Source organism: Siniperca chuatsi, linkage group LG16, assembly GCF_020085105.1.
Source record: "Siniperca chuatsi isolate FFG_IHB_CAS linkage group LG16, ASM2008510v1, whole genome shotgun sequence".
Taxonomy (NCBI): Eukaryota; Metazoa; Chordata; class Actinopteri; order Centrarchiformes; family Sinipercidae; genus Siniperca; species Siniperca chuatsi.
In genome coordinates, this window is record NC_058057.1 from 17,459,427 (window position 1) to 17,480,259 (window position 20,833).

The 20,833-nt window shown below is 42.8% G+C and overlaps 1 protein-coding gene across 7 annotated transcripts in view; it reads right to left on the reverse strand.

Annotated features, from left to right (window-relative positions):
* Positions 1 to 20,833, reverse strand: part of otofa (otoferlin a) — an 83,758-nt gene that overhangs the window by 11,533 nt on the left and 51,392 nt on the right. For 3 of the 7 annotated variants that reach the window (XM_044169346.1, XM_044169349.1, XM_044169345.1), the window contains 28 exons: positions 20,665 to 20,824; positions 20,015 to 20,201; positions 19,292 to 19,478; positions 18,217 to 18,440; positions 13,195 to 13,303; positions 12,874 to 13,060; positions 12,466 to 12,586; positions 11,513 to 11,613; positions 11,075 to 11,165; positions 10,246 to 10,362; positions 9,896 to 10,048; positions 9,077 to 9,269; positions 8,424 to 8,548; positions 8,171 to 8,305; positions 7,264 to 7,425; positions 6,635 to 6,706; positions 6,224 to 6,343; positions 5,983 to 6,144; positions 5,590 to 5,752; positions 4,259 to 4,425; positions 4,016 to 4,045; positions 3,759 to 3,896; positions 3,569 to 3,644; positions 1,366 to 1,511; positions 1,139 to 1,273; positions 889 to 1,026; positions 644 to 771; positions 100 to 270 (listed from right to left, as the gene is read on the reverse strand). In XM_044169346.1, the coding sequence (XP_044025281.1) occupies positions 100 to 270; positions 644 to 771; positions 889 to 1,026; positions 1,139 to 1,273; positions 1,366 to 1,511; positions 3,569 to 3,644; positions 3,759 to 3,896; positions 4,016 to 4,045; positions 4,259 to 4,425; positions 5,590 to 5,752; positions 5,983 to 6,144; positions 6,224 to 6,343; positions 6,635 to 6,706; positions 7,264 to 7,425; positions 8,171 to 8,305; positions 8,424 to 8,548; positions 9,077 to 9,269; positions 9,896 to 10,048; positions 10,246 to 10,362; positions 11,075 to 11,165; positions 11,513 to 11,613; positions 12,466 to 12,586; positions 12,874 to 13,060; positions 13,195 to 13,303; positions 18,217 to 18,440; positions 19,292 to 19,478; positions 20,015 to 20,201; positions 20,665 to 20,824 (3,898 nt within the window). The remainder of the gene's footprint in view (positions 1 to 99; positions 271 to 643; positions 772 to 888; positions 1,027 to 1,138; positions 1,274 to 1,365; positions 1,512 to 3,568; positions 3,645 to 3,758; positions 3,897 to 4,015; positions 4,046 to 4,258; positions 4,426 to 5,589; positions 5,753 to 5,982; positions 6,145 to 6,223; positions 6,344 to 6,634; positions 6,707 to 7,263; positions 7,426 to 8,170; positions 8,306 to 8,423; positions 8,549 to 9,076; positions 9,270 to 9,895; positions 10,049 to 10,245; positions 10,363 to 11,074; positions 11,166 to 11,512; positions 11,614 to 12,465; positions 12,587 to 12,873; positions 13,061 to 13,194; positions 13,304 to 18,216; positions 18,441 to 19,291; positions 19,479 to 20,014; positions 20,202 to 20,664; positions 20,825 to 20,833) is intronic. The other 4 variants (XM_044169347.1, XM_044169351.1, XM_044169350.1 and 1 more) reach the window with 2 other exon arrangements.

Genomic DNA, 20,833 nt, shown 5'->3' on the forward strand with positions numbered 1-20,833 from the left:
TAATACAGTACTTGAGACAGGTGTTGGGTTTCATATGTTGATACTATAACTAAACCAATAACTAAAACATGTAAGGGATTAAAACACATGGATGCTCACACAGAGTAGTTGGATGAAATGCCGCAGGTGGCTCTGTATTTGCTGTAGAAACGATTCTCCAGGTCAATCTTTGTCTCTCCAATCAGGTCATCAGTGCCGACCAGGTCCCAGTCGTACACGGACACCGTTAGCATGGACTCCATGGGGAACGTGGCCTCAATGTCAAATGATCTGAGCACAGACAAGTGGAGGATAAACAGAATAAGTTGAGAACAAGAATTAAGAGTTAAGAAGGGCAACAGATTCAGACTCATTCAGAATATTACTGCACGAAAATATAATAATATAATAGGACAACATTTTTTGATGACTGTTGGATATTGCTAGGTTTGATTATTGTGACTTAAGCTTCATGGCAATAGACAACACTACCTACTTTTGAATGCAGCTCTTAATTTTGATCAGTTAAGAAAACACAAATATTACTTGGATTTTGTCCCCACTTGACAAATATGTCAAGTGGGGAAAAAAGACTTTTCTCCTTCGCTGACAACATATGACAAGGAACTGAAACTAAATGAAGAGTAGTTTTCTCTCAACTTACTTGCCAAATACAGGATTGAGCTGTTTGGAGATGTAGTTCTCTTTGTCCTTGACCTCTGACTTGCCCAGCTTGATGACAATGTATGGATCAGCCTTCCCATTGATATCAGCAGGATGAAGATCTGTAGCCTGAGGTAGAGGAAAATAGAATAGAGCAAAATCAGAGAGGATATTTATTTGATTCGGTTTACTATGTGTTTAGAGTTTAACTGCAGTATAGATTAAAATGGTAAGGAGGTCACTCACCCTGACCACATAGACACGGACAAGGACATTTATTGGATCATTATGTGGAATGCTCTGGAACATGCCCATATTAGGATCAAATCCTGCCTCTCTTGTGATCTCCTCAGACAGAGGTAGCTTGTACATACACAAGGATCCCTGGGTCACAGAAAAAACAACAGGTTAAAAAATAAGTGTATTTTTGCTCTGCGACTTATTTTCTGCTAGCGTAGGTTGGGGACGTACTTGTTTTTACCCAGTGTTTTCCCACCTTGAATCTGCCAACAATCCTGTCATCATCCAGAGCATGTTCGTCGTCATCCCCAGCCTTTCCTCTGTACAAGTTGAAAGTGTGGAGCCAGTCTTCAAAGTTGCCATACTCACTCTCCAGCTCCTTGTTGTACACCTGCATATCAACAAACACATTAAGTGTTTGTATCTGCATGTATATTACTGTGTGCTGGTTCATTTTTGTCTGAATGTGAACAACATACTCACCAACAGCTCGTCTACTTTTGCTTTAGCCGGTCGTTTCTCCGAGCCGTCTGCAGCCTGACCCTTCTTCTTGTCCTTGGAGCTCTTCTTCTCTTTGCTCTTTTCCTTTGTCTTGGAGCCTTTCACAAGAAGGTCATCGGGTTTTATATCTGATTGGAGGGATGAGTGGAAGTGGACGTGGACAAAGTAGGGTTGGAGTCATGAAGAGGGGTGGCAGGGTTGCACACAGCACTACATTCAACATGAAAGCTGACAGGTCTGTTTATCAGGGGAGTTAAGTTTCCCTGAAATCATGTTGTAAATGTAGTCAAATGTTCTTGAACACTCGAAAGGCACTCCAAGAACCAAAAACACCACACAATATTTAATTAATTTGTCTTGAAGAGTAACTTAACACCACCTGAAATTTTTTTTTTAGGTGACTTCCACTGATTTAACTTCTCACCTTGCTGCATCGATGTTGGGTGTGGTTACAGGTGCAAGAAAAAGTACACTTCTGACCACGCCCAGCTGGTGTAGAGGTGAAACAGACTTAAACCAGAGAGGACCGCAAAACACTGCTTTTCAGCCTGGTGTTAAGTTACTCTTTAAGGATGAAAACAAGAAAATGTTGGAAGGTAATTTATAGAAACATGTTATTTAAAAGTGTTATGTAGCATGTTATCAATAAATAATTATATTTTGAGATTCCCAAAAAAGATGGTCAGTGAGAAGACTGACAGTCACATGCTGCCAAAGTTCATCTTGACAACAGAGACCACTGGGGTTCCTGGGAAATGTAGCTTAAATTTTACAACTATGTAACAAACACATGTCGACCATCTTCTCAATTGTTTGCAGTTCATATCAAAGTCTGATTGAATTTGAAAATTATATTTATTCTTATGCTACACATGCTGCATGGATTACACTATAACAGTAAATAATTTATGTTTTTATGTAATTAAAATGTATGTTAGCATGTTAGCGCAGATGTAGATTAATTCAGTGAGTCTGTTATCAGCCAACTTTCATGTGTAGAGCAGAGCTGGGAGGTCATGCTAATGTAGGAAATGGTCATGAATGTGAAAATGTTTGACTTATGGTCAAAGCATGGATGAAGGATGAATCCATGGGAGGAGTCGAAGATGCTTTGTACCAGAACTCACATCTCAGACAAAAGCTCAATAAGTTACAGTCCGAAATCACTCCTGCATTCACTCATTCACTATGCCCTTTATAATTAACACTCAGTAGTTTATTCTATAGTGAGCAGTAAATTGAGATTTCAGATATTTATGAATCCTCATCATTTTGAGTCATTACTGACAGCTGTAAGTTTTGCATCTATAAAATGTGACGCGATGCATTTGGGGATTGTTAACAGATTGATGTTATCCCAAATCCATATTACATACTGATTCTTAGCAGGTTTTTAGTATTTTGTGCGTTCATACTAGAAAAGTAACAAAATAAAGTATACTCAAAGCAGACTGCATTGATGATTGATTGATGATTTTTGAGTGTGCTGTTTATGGACACTATTCTCCCATAATTCAATGCACAAATGAAATGGAGGAACATCTCATGGCTGGAAAAAATTAAATAAAAAAATCTTGGAAAACAATATTTTTTGTATTAAATCTTAAAAAATTGTCAAATTCCGAAGTTGCAGTTTGATTTACATCCAACTTCACATGTACTGTAACATTTCCTGTTAGTATAAAATGGTAAATGGTGATATTTGGTTGATATTTTAGTATACTAAATACTACAACAGTAATGAGTAGTATGTAGTACATACCGTACTGTATATCAAATAAAATGGAGGATGGTAAATATAGTGCACTATATAGTAAATAGGGAGTGATTTCAGAGGATCTCGAAGGAATGTGTGGGAATGAAATGAGGGTCTTATGGCTATAAGTATAGCTCATGAATTTCTCTCTGTCATCTCAGGAAGTGCAGTTGACAAAACAAGTTATAAGTTATAACATAAATGCATTTTCTCCATCCTGAGGGCTATCAACTCAAAATAAATAAACAACTGAGAATTATTATTTAAATAATCCTAAAAACTAAGTGAAAAGAGTCAGGAATATGTCTACACTTGGAGAATCACAACTTAAAATCCAATATTGGTGACATATCTATTTAAAAGAAATCAAAGCAGCAGACATTTAGGCACACGGGCAGGCAGCCTGGCTGATTTGGTGGGGTTCAATACCTGCTGCCTCTGCAGCTATCTCCAGGTCCTCTCTCTCCTCCGCCTCTGCCTGAGCCGCCTCCTGGGCTCTGAGGGTCTGGAAAACCAGGCAAGAAAGTCTAATAGGACTTCAAGTGTGAGGGCAATCCTATGAGACTAACAACAACATGTGTAGATGTAAATAGTGTAGACTAGAATAGAATAGACAAACCTCCTTCAGCGTCTCTATTGAAGCAAAATATTTGGACCACCAGTCCAGCACTCTCTCATCTGTCTCATCCTCTTCCTCCACCCCTCCCTTCTTTTTCTTCTTCTTCTTCTTTTTCTCTTTGTCACTCTCCTCCTCAGTCTGTTAAACAGAATCACAGTTGAGTGATTCTTAGTAGCTCAGTTTTTATTCATGATGAGGCACCAGTTAACTTTAGCCCATATTTTCAATGCCAAATCACTAAAGGAACAATTACTTACCATACCAACTTTTACAACAGCGTCAGACGTCTATGATAGGGGACGTTACATAAAACAACACAAGGATTAATACACACAACGGATAGTGCAGGTAAGAGCGGCACATATTACAGAGGCAGGTAAAAAGGACTAGACATAAAGCAGTGATACTATTCTCACCATTTACATATATAAACACACACATTATACAATAGAAATGAGCAGGCAATGGTCTACAGTGCATGAACTCAAAGAAAAGCTTACAGCGTCTAACTTAACGACTGTGTCCATCTTTCGGACCGGAGGCTCGGTGTCCATGTTGACGATGATGTCACCTGCGGGGCGAGAGAGGGTGCGGGAGGAAAGGCTGGGTGAGGAGCGAGGCTGGGAGCCACCATTGGCAAGGACCATGTAGCCATTCATTAGCTTAGCTGGAGCGAGGCCAAAGGGCAAAGACAGCAGGTGGCAGGAGAGGACAGGAGAGCCAAGGACATGCAAGAGAGAGAAATGATAACAGATGGAAAGAGGATACAGGCAGGAAAAGAGGTCAGGGCAGAGAGCAAGCAGAGAAATCAGCAAAGTTAATAAAGAACGAACATTCATTCTTTAGCGACCAGAGAGCTGGATCAGAAGTATTTAAATGTAATTGTTAAAGTTTGTTTTAACCTTCCTCAACGTACAATATCCTGTTATTGTCCAAACCTTCCAGGAGCCCCGTCCAACGGGCATTTTGAAAAGGTTAAAACAAAGTCTAAAAATTATTTGCAGACATTGTTTAACCCATGTTTGGTGAGGACTCACAGGTATTTTTTAAGAAAGGAAACCCAGAACTGACAAAGAAGTCAACAAAAGAATGTCCTCTACATGGTTTAAATGAATTTGCTATTCATTGCTGTTTATATTTGAAATATTAAAGATATATGAAGATTATAAAGCCTGACTGAGTGTAAAATGTATAAATGTAATGCCAATCAAATGCAAGGCTTTCTTCGTTAATGGCAATGCATTGGTAAACATTAATATGTACAGATATTACACCATCCTGTAATGGTCAAGTATTCTTCAATTCTTGGGTTTATAAAATAAATACAATAAAATAAATAAACTAAAGAATGCATACAAGTAGAGCTAAAAGTAAAGCTGCTTTCGTAATTTCTGAAAAACATTTCAAAGTTGCCATTTTTTCAAACCTGGCAATAGAAACACAGGGCTTTTTCAAAACAAACTTACAAAATGCCACAGTTAATAGGCTCCTCATTAACTACTGAATATGTGTTTGATTCCCCAAAACAAAACCAGGACAAAGGACGTCTTGATCATTTTGCTGAATTTCATTTCCAACTAATGGACTGACAAAACTGCTGATGCGTTTCAGCTGGAAGCCTTCATCAGAGAATACTGTATGCGACTGCAGTTAGCTCTCTTTTTAAAGGACAGATCATGCAACTCATCGTCAAAGTCTTTTTTTCACCTGGCAATTGAAACACAGTGCTACTAACATACAAACGAAATCCCACAGTTAGTAGGCTCCTCACTAACAATAATATATTATATCACAACAAGATCAATATAATCCTTCACTTTAGTGTTAGCACCTGCAGTGGCCCAGTTGTTGGAGGTCTTGTCTGGAGTGCTGTAGATGAAACGTCTCAGGCTGGTGACAGCATGGGACCCCACCAGGATGTACCGGCCGAATGCCCGGCAGTCCACCACCCGGATGTTGAGAGGAGGGTGGAGAAGCTCATTCTCTGGAAGGTCCTGAGGACAAAATTAAGACATGGAGTTGGTGAAATGACGTAAAGGGAGAATTTAACATCATGCCTACGTATTCCTCTTGCAATAAGTTACACTTGTCCAAAAGATTTCAGTAAAGTGAAGACAACCAGACCAATTTCAAGTCAGGTTTCATGTTTGTTGCAAGGAGCTGGATGTAATATCTAAGATCCACCTTTGAAATGGCCTAAATATCAAATGGAAGCTGTACTTACCACCTCAAACCATTTAACCAGGGTGCTGAAGTTGGGGTTTTTCTTGTAGTTCTGGATGAGGACAGACTGCACACCTCTACCTGCACACTCTATGTCCACACGGGGCCGATCCACCTGGGCCAGGTTAATCCTCTTCAGGTCCCTTAAGCCCCAGAACAAAACCTGAACCAGAGAAAAAAAACAGCAGTAGGGGAAGGGGATCTCTAGAGCTCAAAGACAGAGCTGGTGGCTAAAATCTCACCTCTATGCGGTAGCGACTTAGGACGGGTCGGATGCCCAACGGCACAGGCAGAATGGGTCCACGCTCCGAGTCTGTCGGCCCTTCAAGGGGAGGAAGATCGGTCCTCCCTCCTTGACCAATCTAATTAAGTAGGAGAGAGGGGAAGTAAACGTGAGAGTAACAGGTCACAATGCTTCTGTGTTTTCTGCTTTGTGGACCATACTAGATTTCTTTCCTACAGTCTTAATATTTGTATTAAGTCTTTCTTTGCTTAGTGTGACAACTTTGAAGGAGTGAAGAGAAGGCAGAGGTTAATGTCATGTTGGTAGAGATAAAAGAGTCAGTCAGTCTGTTGTCAGTACAAACACTGACAACAGAGTAACCAAAGAGTAAGACAAAGTGGGATGAAAAGAGAGAATGAAAAAAAAGCACCTTTATTTGAGGAACAGCAAAGTTATGGACAGCGATCAGAGCTCGCCTAATTGCCTCCTCATCGAAAGGTATCTGTAGGCAGCAGGAGGAGGCACAGGAAGGAGAGAGAGAGGCAAAATGGATATTTCACAGGGGAAAGGAGAAAAAATGAATATGTTAGTGGATGGAAGGGAAGGGTGGTGACACAGTGGCAGAGGAAGGGAGAAAATGGAGATATAAATATTTAAAGGAGGAAAGGGCAAGAAGAAATGCATAGTGATTAAAAAAAACAAGTAAAAGGAGCATGTGATGATGCAGGTTGGGCGATGAAAGAAATCGGAATGCATTGTGCATTGTGCAAACAGGCAAAGAGTAAGAGATGAACTTTACATGGAGAGACATGCTTGGCAGAGAGAATGAAAAACCCTATTTTTAATATTTTTTCCATGCTCCACATCATTAAAGGCACCACAGGGTAACTTTAATGATTCTCCCTTTTTCACCCCTCTTGTTCTCGTTAATATAACTGTACAGAGGTGACATGCAATCTCTCAAGAAGGAGATCCTATGGAGTTGTGTGTGTCCATGCATATGTAAAAGCATTCATTAATTTGCATGTGCTTATGTATGTGTGTTCTTGTATATGTTACCTGTAGCAGCTCAAAGGCAGCCAGCAGTTCCCCGGCAGTGAAGTTCCCTCTATAAACCTGGTAGTACTCCAGCTGTGGTGGGAACCTCGGGGGGCCGTAGTACTCGTCACACATCTTGATGGTGGGCTTCGCAAACGTTCGACCTATGAACTCTGCCTTCCCCTGAACACCATATTTTTACAGCAGGCAGTCGAGACAGTCAGGGGACAAGGGAAGGGAGTTAGACATGGGTGCGGGAGGTGCAGTTTCCACAGCAGCCGATTGATGTCAGTATTTGTCAAAGTGGTCGAAGGTTACAAAAATGTGGAGTTTGAGAAGGAAAGCTTGTGAACAGCAAAAACCCAGTCTAATATAACACAAATAAACACACTGACTAAAGATTAAAGTGTAATAGAACAAAAAGAGGTGTACTCATTAAATAGTTATCTACATGAGCATTTTTTTTAAACTTTCTTTGTTTTGTGGGTGAGTAGTGGAAGGCAGATTGTCTATACTGCACCACTGCTACTACTACAACCATTAATGCTCCTGCAGCTATTGCTGTTACAAATTGAGAGAGGAAAAGTGGAGGAGGTTTATGCAAGTTTTTCCTAAACTTTTCCAGAGTTCATCAGCAGGTAGATGAACCAAACAATTCATGCTACATCAGTTAACAGCTATCAGTAGCTATTAGAACTTCTAATTCATCACAGACTTTCACACTCTATTTAGCCAGAACAGCACGAGCAAGGCCAGAGCAAGGCCGACAGGGTGAAACAAGGGTGATCAGACAGTCAGAACATGAGGGAAGCAGAAGCAAAGCACTTTTATTAGCACAAACTAAATCCTTTTTAACAAGCATTTATAAGCATCTATTAATCAGTCCCTCCATGATACATCCATTAATTCACATAGAGTAAGATCCTACCACAGTGTCCTGGTCATAGATTTCAACTACAATGATTGGTGGGTCGTCTCTCAGCTCACTGGCTTCCCCAAACAGCTCCACATCGTCAAACACCAGCAGCTGGTCCCATGTAGGGCAAAGAGTCTCGCTCAGGACCTGCAGCACACACATATCAACTCAGATTATACATAATCGATACAAACACACACACACACACACACACACACACACACACACACAGAGTTTATACATATACACACATTCATGGTCCTACCTCAGTAACCTGGCTGTGTGTGGAGAAGAAGACCCGAGCGAAGGGATCTGAAAGGCCGCTGCTGTCAGCAGCAAACAGACTGCGGGCCTGGTACATGTGTGCTCTCAGCTGAAACACCTGCTTCACTGTTGGATCGACACACGAACACACGTACACACACACAAACAAACAAACACACACGCATCACATTAATTGACAATCAATCCCCTTTGTTAGCAAACTTATATTGAAGTTAGAAAAGTGAACCACAAAGTAAAAGTGATCAATACAAGTCAAGTGTCTACTTCTGAGTGAGTTTGTTTTTGTGTGTTTTGCCTCTAATTGATTTTAAAGTTTAAACTTAATGGTAAATCAAGAGAAAACCTTTGCCAAGCTTAATGGTGAATAGAGAAAAAATAATACAAAAACATTCCAGTGAAGGAAACGTAAAACTACTTTAAAAAAGCAGTTTCTATGTCCAAGACCCCTCTGTAATGTAGATTTGTACTACAGAACAGGAACTTTAATAATAATTCCTCCACTGCAAGTGTAGCTTTAATAAATATTAATGTTTCAGTGACCATTACTTGAAGTGAAGAAGTGTAGGCTGTCAAGTTGTTTGCCACTTACAGAACTGATGTGACTTTGGATCAGCTGTGCTAAACTGTACTCACTGTTGTAGACGAGGCTGACGGGGGGGACAGACTGAAGACCGGGGCCCATTTTAGCGGCTTTGATCTCTTCAAAACCATTAGGCAGACCACTGAGGAAGTCCTTCCTTTGCTTGTTGAGGCCAAGCCACAGATACAACTCCAGCTTAGCCTGAACTGTCCAGCCTGCATGACCAAAGCCCTTCTTACCAGGCAGCTGTGGACACAGATTACAACAGAAGAGGGCAAAATAATTATGAAGAGTATGATTTAAAATGAATAAAATGTTGGGAAAAACACAGGAGGGAAAGTATACATTACATACTCTCTTTGGTATTATTACAGTGAGTCACTTATTAAGCATTATGCAGAGAATGTTGCAACATGGCCCAATCCATAACTATTAAGAAGCCACATCATGGATTTTTTCTGTAGGCAGCTGTTATAGATTTACAATCCTATTCTTCATAATACTTGTCAATACTGTATCTTGTATCTATTCGCCACTACTTATCTCACAGTGCAGTCAGTAGCAAAGTATAACTTTACCTTACACGGTTTCAAGTCAAGTCACTTTTATTTATATAGCCCAGTATCACAAATCACAAATTTGCATCAAGGGGCTTTACAATCTGTACAGCATACGAGACCCTCTGTCCTTAGATCCTCGATTCGGTTAAAGAAAAACTCCCCCCCAAAAAAACCCCTTTAACAGGGAAAAGTTTGAGTCTTAACTGGTGATGAGAATTATTAGAGGTCTTGGATTTAAGATCAGCAAAGTGTGTTTAATGAGACAAGCGAACAGTGTTTGACTAAGAGAGGAGCAGGAAGAGAAGATTGTACCTTGAGGAAGACAGCTTTGACTTTGCCGCAGTCTTTTCCTGTTTCCTCATCAACTATGGAGTACAGAATGTCTTTGGAAGGAATCCGGGCATAGGCGATGCGTTTGTTGTTGCTCATCATCCAGATGAAAACATCTGGGATGCTGTGCTGAGGCTGAACAAGATAAATATACAGGATTGATTAATAGGTGATCAGCGCTCTCCTTACCCCAGGTTATTTCCCCAATTACAACTTAATGTACTTTTACACACTGTAAAATGTTTATATACTGCATATTCATTCTGCATTAATCTATAGTCTTCTATAGAAGTAGAGTAATAAAAACAAGTTACACAGGATTAAATCTGTACCTCGTCAGCGAGGAAACGGAGCTTCTGCAGGAAGTTCTGCACCAGCTTGAGTTTGTCTCTGACTGTGTTTTTCTTCACCTGAGTCCGGATCTGCTTGGCCTGCTGGCCCATGCTGTCCTGCAGGAGGAGAGATGATAAGTGATGATGAAGCATACTAAGAGAGGGGCACTGCACCTTACACGCATACATATTGTATATACATGCACACATCATAGTTAGGGGTCTATTCATATTCAATTTAACCAACTGCAAGTGGATTTTCTTCAAAATATGAAACATATTTTAAAACTATACAGAAATTATTGACACAACACAACACCTTGCTATTTTCTAATTGCTTTTTTATGCTGTCCCTACACATCCATTACTTTTCACATCAGTTTTTTACAACCATAAATTATTTCTTTTTTAACAAGTTTGTTAAAACAAGTTTTCACATTCCCTCACACACCGTGGTGTAGTGCAGTTACAGGCAAGTATGCAACATAGTAATTTCTTTTCTTTCTCAGTATGCGTTATGTACACATACTTCTGATTCATATATCTGTTCAAACACTGGATCTCATTCATATTATCAGTCACCACTACAACCCAGTTTACAATGCTTTTGTTTTTCTACAGAACACTTTACATTTCCTCTTGAAATCAAAATTTATTTCCTCGTTTTGCCTTTACAGGGGACTCAACACTATTTACTCAATAAAGCACTGGGATTAGTGACTGAACAGCAGACAAATTGATTAATTACAGCCATTAATCACAGCTTCATCTTCCCATATATCACTCACGCCGCTTCCTTCATTCTCTATTTGAGAAACATAAATCATACCATCTCTCTCATGCAGGACTTGAGCCGTTCTCGATCCAGTTTGGTTCGGCCTGCCTGGTTCATATCCTTGTTAGCCAGAGTCACAAACCGACTGGAAATAACCAGAACATACAGAGGATGTAACACGAAAGAGGCTCGACTCTATACTTATGAATAAATTCTGTGTTTAAGTATTTTATATTATTCTTCAGTGATCTAAAAGTAACATAGAGACTGTCATTATACACGCTAGCGATGAACAACTCTAATAGTTTCACAAAACAACTAAAAGAACATAAAGAGAAAGTAAAAACAATAAAGACACTGCATGGTGTGTCTTTCACCATGATTTATAGCTTTCTGCATCAGGAGAAACTCTCTGTATCTTTACTGACCACTGAGTCACAATGCCAGTTTTAACACAAGACCTTGACAAATGATTATTATTATGTAGCTTGCCTGCAGCCGATGCTGAGCTCCTCCAGCACTCCCCTGAGTCTGCGTTCTGGAAAAGCCTTCTCTGTCTTAATGATCTCCTGAACATCATTCAAACCCTCTTCCTGTTAGGACACAAAAATACTGGCGCTTAGGACAAAATTAGCTGTTAGTACTCAGATTTATGTCCAAAACATCTTGTACAAATACCCCTTATCTACATACACATACGATCTACTATGTAGTTTATAATGTATCTTTGATAAGAACAATGTAATTTATATTTGTATTATTCCTATCCCTTATATGTCATCATTTTTTAATCTACTTTGTGAATTGTTTATTTTGAAGGATTATTTTGCTTTATTTCCAAACTTTTTAGCCATGCTAGCAGCATGGTTCTGAAGATGGCAACATCAGTCGGTCTGAAATATCTCAACAACTATTGGATGGATTGCCATGTAATTTTTTACAGACATTCAAGGTCTCCAAAGGATGAACCCTACTGACTTGGGTGATCCCCTGACTTTTATTCTAGTGCCACCATGAGGTTGACATCTGTAGTTCTGAGTGAAATATCTCAACAGTTATCTGATTGATTGAATTTAGTGCAGACATTCGTGTTTCACTCAGGATGAATTGTAATAACTTTGGTGATCCTCTGACTTTTCATTTAGCACCATTATCACCAAAATCTTAATTTCCCCAATACTTTGGCTTATGACTGGATACCTGCAAAACCGGCATTCCCGTCAACCTCAGCTGTACTTATATATATATTGTCATTGTGAGCATGTTAGCATGCTGACATTAGCATTTAGTTCAAAGCACTGCTGTGCCTGAGTACAGCCTCACAAAGCTGCTAGCATGGCTGTAGATTCTTATTCTTGTTATCATCTGTTACAGAAAATCAGAATTAAGCCGATCCAGCCACCTGAGCTAACCTTTGCACATTGGGAAGGAAGGTGTATACTGACCAGCTTGTCAGCGATCTTGTCCATCATGTTGGAGTTGTAAAGTCGTCTTCTCTGGTCCTGCCACCAGCTTTTGATGTAGACACATGGCTTCTTTTCAAAGTAGGGAAGATGGAAGTAATTCCTGTGAAGTACAAACAAAATTACTTGGTCCATAGTTAAACCCTAAATTGTTGCATACTTAACTATATGTTTGGATGTGTAAAGGATTGCACAACTACTCTCTTAATACAGCTAATCATTGCCAGCAGTCTGGTTCACTTTACTATCTCTGTATAATTGTAAAGCACTTAACAGTCAGTTCAAAAACGCTAGTCTGTCCTTTTATTATACTGAAACTAAATCAGCAATATATCAGATATTGCTTTTGAAGAACCCTTGACCTTGCCCCTGTGACCCTTGACCCCTGACCTGTCGGTGATGACAGGCTTCATTAGAGGAGTGGAGGAGACAGAGACCAGGTCCCCGTCCTCATCTGTCTCGTCCTCACTGGAGTTCTGGATGAGCTCGCTCTCCTCTTTATCATTCTCCCCATCTTTCTTCTTCTTCCTTGCTGATGAAGGCTTGCTTACACCATCTATCTGGTTGCCATAGTTACCTGTTAGCGGGCAGAACATTCCACATTGTTATGGAGTGTACTTGGTTACGGTAGCTATTGAATTTTTGTACACTGTCACATATCTCTGTGGAGAGCAGGTAAATGTTAACAAGATGAAGAAAATGTTTATTTACCTATCGTGATTTCAAAAGTTATTGGTTTGTCACCAATCTTCCTGTCGATCATGGTGGCCTCCAGGAAGGAACCAAAGAGGAAGAACTCATCTATTTTCCCAGTGGCGCTCTGATGGAGTGAGGAGAAGGTCATTAAAGATAAAGTGAAACTTTATTAGAGTCTGTGGAAGAATAATTGCAGCTGCTCTTTTCTGTAATACACTACACACATAAAATCTACCTGCCTACTCTCTGAATTACTGAGCCACTTAATTTATACATTACATATGTAAATGATGTGTTTTATTCATTCATGTGGTTGTTATTAAAATATAAAATATTTAATATCATTATTCTTTTAAAAAGTATTATTTGTAGCAGTTCATCACAATGCCTCCCACGTAGCCAATACAGCTTGGCCCAAAGCGGCCTAAACCCAGTACAAATGGTTGTCGGACTCATGCCAGACTCAGTCTGAATGACACCCAGTATACTGTCCCAAATGTGGCACCGATGCTCCATACGAGGCATTGATTATTATTATTATTAGAAGAAGTATATACAAACAATAAAAAAGACAAAGACAAAACAAGACAAAACCAAGTAAGGTTGCCAGAGTAGCAAATAATTGTCCATGCATGCCTAGATATGCTGTATATCCCGTGTTCATATCGGCGACAGAAATGTCCATACAGGCTGAAATTGTCCGTAAATTGTCTATGATGATTTAAAGGGTAGTTCAAATAAACTGCACATTTAGCCACACCCAAGCGAGGCCCATAAATAAACATACACTACTTAGTTGCAGCCCAGTCATTCTGTTTTCTGATATAATCAATAAATAATTATATTAAGTGAAAAATGTATTATTTCTTCCCAAACTTTTTTAACTTTAGATCAAGCCCAGACAAGATGTCACAAATCAATAGGGAGATCCTATTAAGTCTGGTCTGAAAAATTAATGTGACACATGACCTTAAACTGTACTAGCTGAAGTCTAGCATTAACAGAACCGTCTTTGATCTTGGCACTGATTTTTGGCTTATATCGGGATTAGTCTCTAAGAACAGATTTGACTGCCATATATGGACCACAGCCGACTCGCAATCTTCCGGGTTTGAAAGACACATTTTTTTTCTGTTACACCTCCAAAGTCGGTTATTGGCATCCTTTCCTATTCTCAGAAATGAAATCCTTTCCTATTCTCAGAAAACAAATGCACTTTCCTGTGAAGGATCCAAAAGCATTGATGAACACATTTTACTTTGTGTTATAGATGACAAGTTTATTATTTAGAGGGAAGATAAATGAGCCCATTTAGAGCATTTCTTTGATTAGTGTTCCATCCATCCATCCATTTTCTTCCGCTTATCCGGGGCCGGGTCGCGGGGGCAGCAGTCTAAGCAGGGACTCCCAGACTTCCTTCGCTCCAGACACTTCCTCCAGCTCCTCCGGCGGGATCCCGAGGCGTTCCCAGGCCAGCCGAGAGACATAGTCCCTCCAGCGTGTCCTGGGTCTTCCCCGGGGCCGCCTCCCGGTGGGACATGCCCAGAACACCTCCCGAGGGAGGCGTCCAGGAGGCATCCGGATCAGATGCCCTAGCCACCTCAGCTGGCTCCTCTCGACGTGGAGGAGCAGCGGCTCTACTCCGAGCTCCCCCCGTGTGACTGAGCTCCTCACCCTATCTCTAAGGGAGCGCCCAGCCACTCGGCGGAGGAAGCCCATTTCGGCCGCTTGTATCCGCGATCTTGTCCTTTCGGTCACTACCCAGAGCTCATGACCATAGGTGAGGGCAGGAGCGTAGATTGACCGGTAGATCGAGAGCTTTGTCCTTCGACTCAGCTCCTTCTTCACCACAACGGTCCGATACAGTGCCCGCATCACTGCAGACGCTGTACCGATCCGCCTGTCAATCTCACGCTCCATCCGTCCCTCACTCGTGAACAAGACCCCGAGATACTTGAACTCCTCCACTTGAGGCAAGGACTCCCCACCTACCCGAAGAGAGCAAACCACCTTTTTCCGGTCAAGAACCATGGCCTCAGATTTGGAAGAGCTGATTCTCATCCCAGCTGCTTCACACTCGGCTGCAAACCGTCCCAGTGCATGCTGCAGGTCCTGGTTTGAAGAAGCCATCAGAACGACATCATCTGCAAACAGCAGAGATGAGATCCTGTGGTTCCCAAACCGGACTCCCTCCGGCCCCTGACTGCGCCTAGAAATTCTGTCCATATAAATTATGAACAGAACCGGTGACAAAGGGCAGCCCTGGCGGAGTCCAACATGCACCGGGAACAGGTCTGACTTACTGCCGGCAATGCGAACACAGCTCCTGCTCCGGTTATACAGGGACCGGACAGCCCTTAGCAAAGGGCCCCGGACCCCATACTCCCAGAGCACTCCCCACAAAGCGCCCCGGGGCACACGGTCGAATGCCTTCTCCAGATCCACAAAGCACATGTGGACTGGTTGGGCAAACTCCCATGAACCCTCGAGCACCCGATGGAGAGTATAGAGCTGGTCCAGTGTTCCACGACCGGGACGAAAACCACTCTGCTCCTCCTGAATCCGAGGTTCAACTATCGGACGAATTCTCCTCTCCAGTACCCTGGAGTAGACCTTACCGGGGAGGCTGAGAAGTGTGATCCCTCTGTGATTGGAACACACCCTCCGGTCCCCTTCTTATACAGAGGGACCACCACCCCGGTCTGCCAGTCCAGAGGCACTGTCCCAGACCGCCACGCGATGTTGCAGAGACGTGTCAGCCAAGACAGTCCCACAACATCCAGAGACTTAAGATACTCAGGACGGATCTCATCCACCCCTGAAGCCTTGCCACCAAGGAGCTTGCCAACAACCTCAGTGACTTCGGCCAGGGTGATGGATGAGTCCGCCTCCGGTCCCCAGCCTCCGCTTCCTCTTCGGAAGACGTGACAGCGGGATTGAGGAGATCCTCAAAGTATTCCTTCCACCGTCCGACAACATCCCCAGTCGAGGTCAACAGCTCTCCACCCGCACCGTACGGTGTTGGTGAAGCACTGCTTCCCCCTCCTGAGCCGTCCGGACGGTTTGCCAGAATTTCTTTGAGGCCGACCGATAGTCCTCCTCCATGGCCTCTCGAACCTCTCCCAATCCTGAGTTTTTGCCTCTGTGACCGCCGGGCTGCAGCACGCTTAGCCTGCCGGTACCTGTCAGCTGCCTCGGGAGTCCCACGAGCCAACAAGGCCCGATAGGACTCCTTCTTCAGCCTGACGGCATCCCTTACTTCCGGCGTCCACCACCGGGTTCGGGATTGCCGCGCGACAGGCACCAGAAACCTTGCGACCACAGCTACGAGCCGCCGCATCGACAATGGAGGTGGAAAACATGGTCCACTCGGACTCAATGTCCCCAGCCTCCCGGGATCTGGGAGAAGCTCTCCGGAGGTGTGAGTTGTAGACCCTGCTGACAGAGGGCTCCGCCAGACGTTCCCAGCAGACCCTCACGATACGCTTGGGCCTGCCAAGTCTGTCCGGCTTCCTCCCCTGCCAGCGGATCCAACTCACCACCAGGTGGTGATCGGTTGACAGCTCTGCCCCTCTCTTCACCCGAGTGTCCAAGACACGCGGCCGGAGGTCAGATGATACGACAACAAAGTCGATCATCGACCTCCGGCCTAGGGTGTCCTGGTGCCACGTGCACTGATGGACACCCTTGTGCTTGAACATGGTGTTAGTTATGGACAAACTGCAACTAGCACAGAAGTCCAACAACTGAACACCGCTTGGGTTCAGATCAGGGGGGCCGTTCCTTCCGATTACCCCTCTCCAGGTGTCACTGTCGCTTTGCCCACGTGGGCGTTGAAGTCCCCAGTAGAACAACGGAGTCCCGGGCGGTGCACTATCTAGTACCCCTCCCAGGGACCCCAAGAAGGCCTGGTACTCTGCACTGCCGTTCGGCCCATAGGCCGCCACAACAGTGAGAGACCTGTCCCCCACCCGGAGGCGGAGGGACGCGACCCTCTCGTTCACCGGGGTAAACTCCAACACGTGACGGCTGAGCTGTGGGGCTATGAGCAGGCCCACACCAGCCTGCCGCCTCTCCCCGCAGGCAACGCCAGAGAAATGGAGCGTCCAGCCCCTCTCGAGGAGACGGGTTCCAGAGCCCAGGCTGTGCGTGGAGGCGAGGCCGACTATATCTAGCCGGTAACGCTCAACCTCCCGCACAAGCTCAGGCTCCTTCCCCCCCAGCGAAGTGACATTCCATGTCCCTAGAGCCAGTTTCTGTGTCCGGAGATCTGGTCGCCGAAGCTCCTGCCTTCGACTGCCGCCCAGATCTCTCTGCACCGGCCCCTTACGGATCCTCCTGCGGGTGGTGGGTCCACGGGAGGACGGCCCCGCGTCGCTCCTTCGGGCTGTGCCCGGCCGGGCCCCGTGGGGAAAGGCCCGGCCACCAGGCGCTCGCCGTCGAGCACCCACCCCAGGCCTGGCTCCAGGGTGGGGCCCCGGTAGCGCCAATCCGGGCGGCGTAACTGGCCTTGATTGACAATTCATAGGGGGCTTCTGAACCGCTCTTAGTCTGACCCGTCACCCTGGACCTGTTTGCCATGGGTGACCCTACCAGGGGCATAAAGCCCCAGACAACATAGCTCCCAGGGTCATTCGGGTACTCAAACCCCTCCACCACGTTAAGGTGGCGGTTCAAAGGATCCAAAAGCATTGATGAACACATTTTACTTTGTGTTATAGATGACAAGTTTATTATTTAGAGGGAAGATAAATGAGCCCATTTAGAGCATTTCTTTGATTAGTGTTATATCCGTAAATTAGTAATCTGTCTCTCCTTCAAAGCAATGTACTTGACAACTGGCACAGACTCGTGCTGGCATGAATGACTGCAGTTCCCAGGGGGAAACATTTACACCATAACAGCCAAGTGGCCGAATAGCTGACTGTTTTATCAGATCAGTTTGTTTTCAGTGATGAAGTTGGAGGGACATTTTATGTGAAGGAATTTACGAGTAATGAGTACTTCCATCACATAAAGTCAGTCAGGGCTTCTCACCTCTGAGATGTTGGAGACAGTCTCTACCTGCACCTCGGTGGAGCTTATGATCTCAGGTGAAGAGGTGTCCAGGATCTCCACAGCAATGGAGAGCAGGAGACGGGCTCTGAAGGACACGCCTTCTCCAAGACCCTCATTCAGGTCCTGGTGCTCGTCCATCAGAGTATACTGACGGGTGGAACCGTACATGTTGGCCCAAGCTGGACCCAGTGTGGGCAGGAACCCTGGAGAAGGAGGAGATGATGTGGTAATTTACAATTTCTTCAATATTTCAATATTAGACGATTGTTCTTTTTTTTTTTTGACAATTCTATTTAAGGTATTTCAAAATATCTACATCCAGTGCATCAAACTCTACACCTTCCCATCCCTGCCCATCAAAAACAGAAAAAGTCAGAAAAATAAACAAACAAACAAACAAACAAAAAGCCAAAGAGTGGACAAATCATTAACATATTCGCCAGACAAACACAATGCTTACAGAAAAGACAGTTTCACAGTCCTTATTGGAGTTTAAAGTCCATATCTTTAATAAATGGTCCACAAATCTTGCTGAACTTTAGATTTGAATTCTTAAAAGACTAGAGATTATTATATAATGGACTATTGTTTTAAGCTCATTGATGTGTTGTTGCCATTCATTTAGCAGAGATCACTTGTAAATGAAACAGTGTGGACATTACCATGACTGTGTTTTCTTTCCTTTCTAAGTTTATAATGTTTGAGTTTCTGTAAGGTTGTACTTGTGATTGTATGATCAGTCATGATGAAAAATCACTGGTCACGCTCACCACTTTTCCTCTATTTATAAAAAGAAACTCTCCGGAAATTCGCAAATTTCTTCATAATGGATCTTGTACTTTGGTTTAATATTTGCTAATGTATGTATTGACTGCAAGTCAATTTGAATGTCATCCAGTAAATTCATACAGCCATTAGCAAAGGGTCAGGTGGGTCATTTGGTTCAATCTACTGTAGCACAGCTAATTACTAGTAGTATTACTAGTTAAGACTGACTAATAAACGTGCCTGACAACCAACGCTAATAAGACAAACTGTGTATCTTTTGACCAACCTTTGTCACCATCATTTGAGATCTTGCGTAGGTCAATAAAGTGGGTTCCTATGGCAACGTCGTTGACCTTATCCGAGTCTCGTATCTGGACCTTCATGCGTTTGCAGAGTGGAGGGAACAACTCAGTGAAGATGACCTGCTCGTTCCAGATTGGTTCATAACTGCTCTTCTGGACTGAAGTTTTCCCCTGGAGACACATGAAGGAATAAGTCCCAGTTAGAAAGAACAATACATTTGTAGTGGTCTGTTACGTGGCTCTAGTCCTTATGTTATAGTAGCTGATACTATTGTTTTAATAATATAAACTTTAGAGGAACTATTCTACTTCATAGGCTCCATCTGACCAACAGCAAATTGGGAGAACTTAAATGTGATGAAATGAGTAAATGTGGATTGCTTTAAGAAACAGGTGAACATTTTTTTAATATTCACATGCCCATATGTACATTATAACAGTTTTTGTTTGCTGTAATTGTTCCCAATCACTTACACTGAAATCACTTTGGGAAGGGATCTCTTTGCAGCCAGTATGGACAAGAGGAGCACTACAACTAATAACCCTTTCAATATACATATGGGCATGTAAGTATTATACACTTAAAAACATTTGCACCCATAGCCACATACAGTATTTTGGGAGCAGTATTAATCCCCTGGGTCAGTTACAACAACAGCTAGAAACTAGCAAAGAATAAGAGGATTGCAGGATGTGGAGGGAGTTACTTTCTGCCCAGCAAACTGCACTTGAACGTAGGGGTCCACCAGGTCTCTGTTCTCTCCTATGAAGGCCTTCTTCACATTAGCCATGATGCTGGTGTTCATTTTAGGAAGTCCCTCAGCGCGGTAGATCTTCACATAAAACCTTGCCCACTGCCTCTCTGCTGGGATTCCCTCTGGGAGCAGGAGGTTCCTGGAAACAAACAGCAGCACGAAAACTCAGAGACAGGATTGTGGAGTTATTGATTACATTTAAGGAAAGTACAGCATGGAAAAAGCTTCCTAAAGATACTGGGTGATTATTAGTATAGTATATATGTTTTTGAGAATGTCCAGTAATCTTTGCAACTATAACACTGTTTTGGTATAAAATACTTAGCACGATTCACCACTGTATGTCAAAGTCATCAAATATTTAAATATTTTTAAACTTCTTATAAGCGATACTAGAAAAAATAAATATTTGAAATGAAGAAAACCACTCATAAAAAAACAAAACACTGTTAAAATGTCAGTCTTTTATATGGAATAATTTGCACATATACTGTAACATTTATTATGTCACTTTCCACAAGTAAAATGGGAATTTTAGTTGACCACAGTATTCTTCAAAATCAGTTTAATCTGAAACGGGCTCATCAGTAACAGCTGTTTACCCCTCTATGTCATCTTCATCTGTCTCGTTAGCCTTGTGTGGGGTCTTGATGTTGTCACCCTTCCCGACAACAGCGATGTCACATTTTATATATCCTTTACACCCTGCTGTTATGTCATCAGGATCAGACAGGATGGCCCACTTGTGGTAAAACTGATGTTCTGGGATAG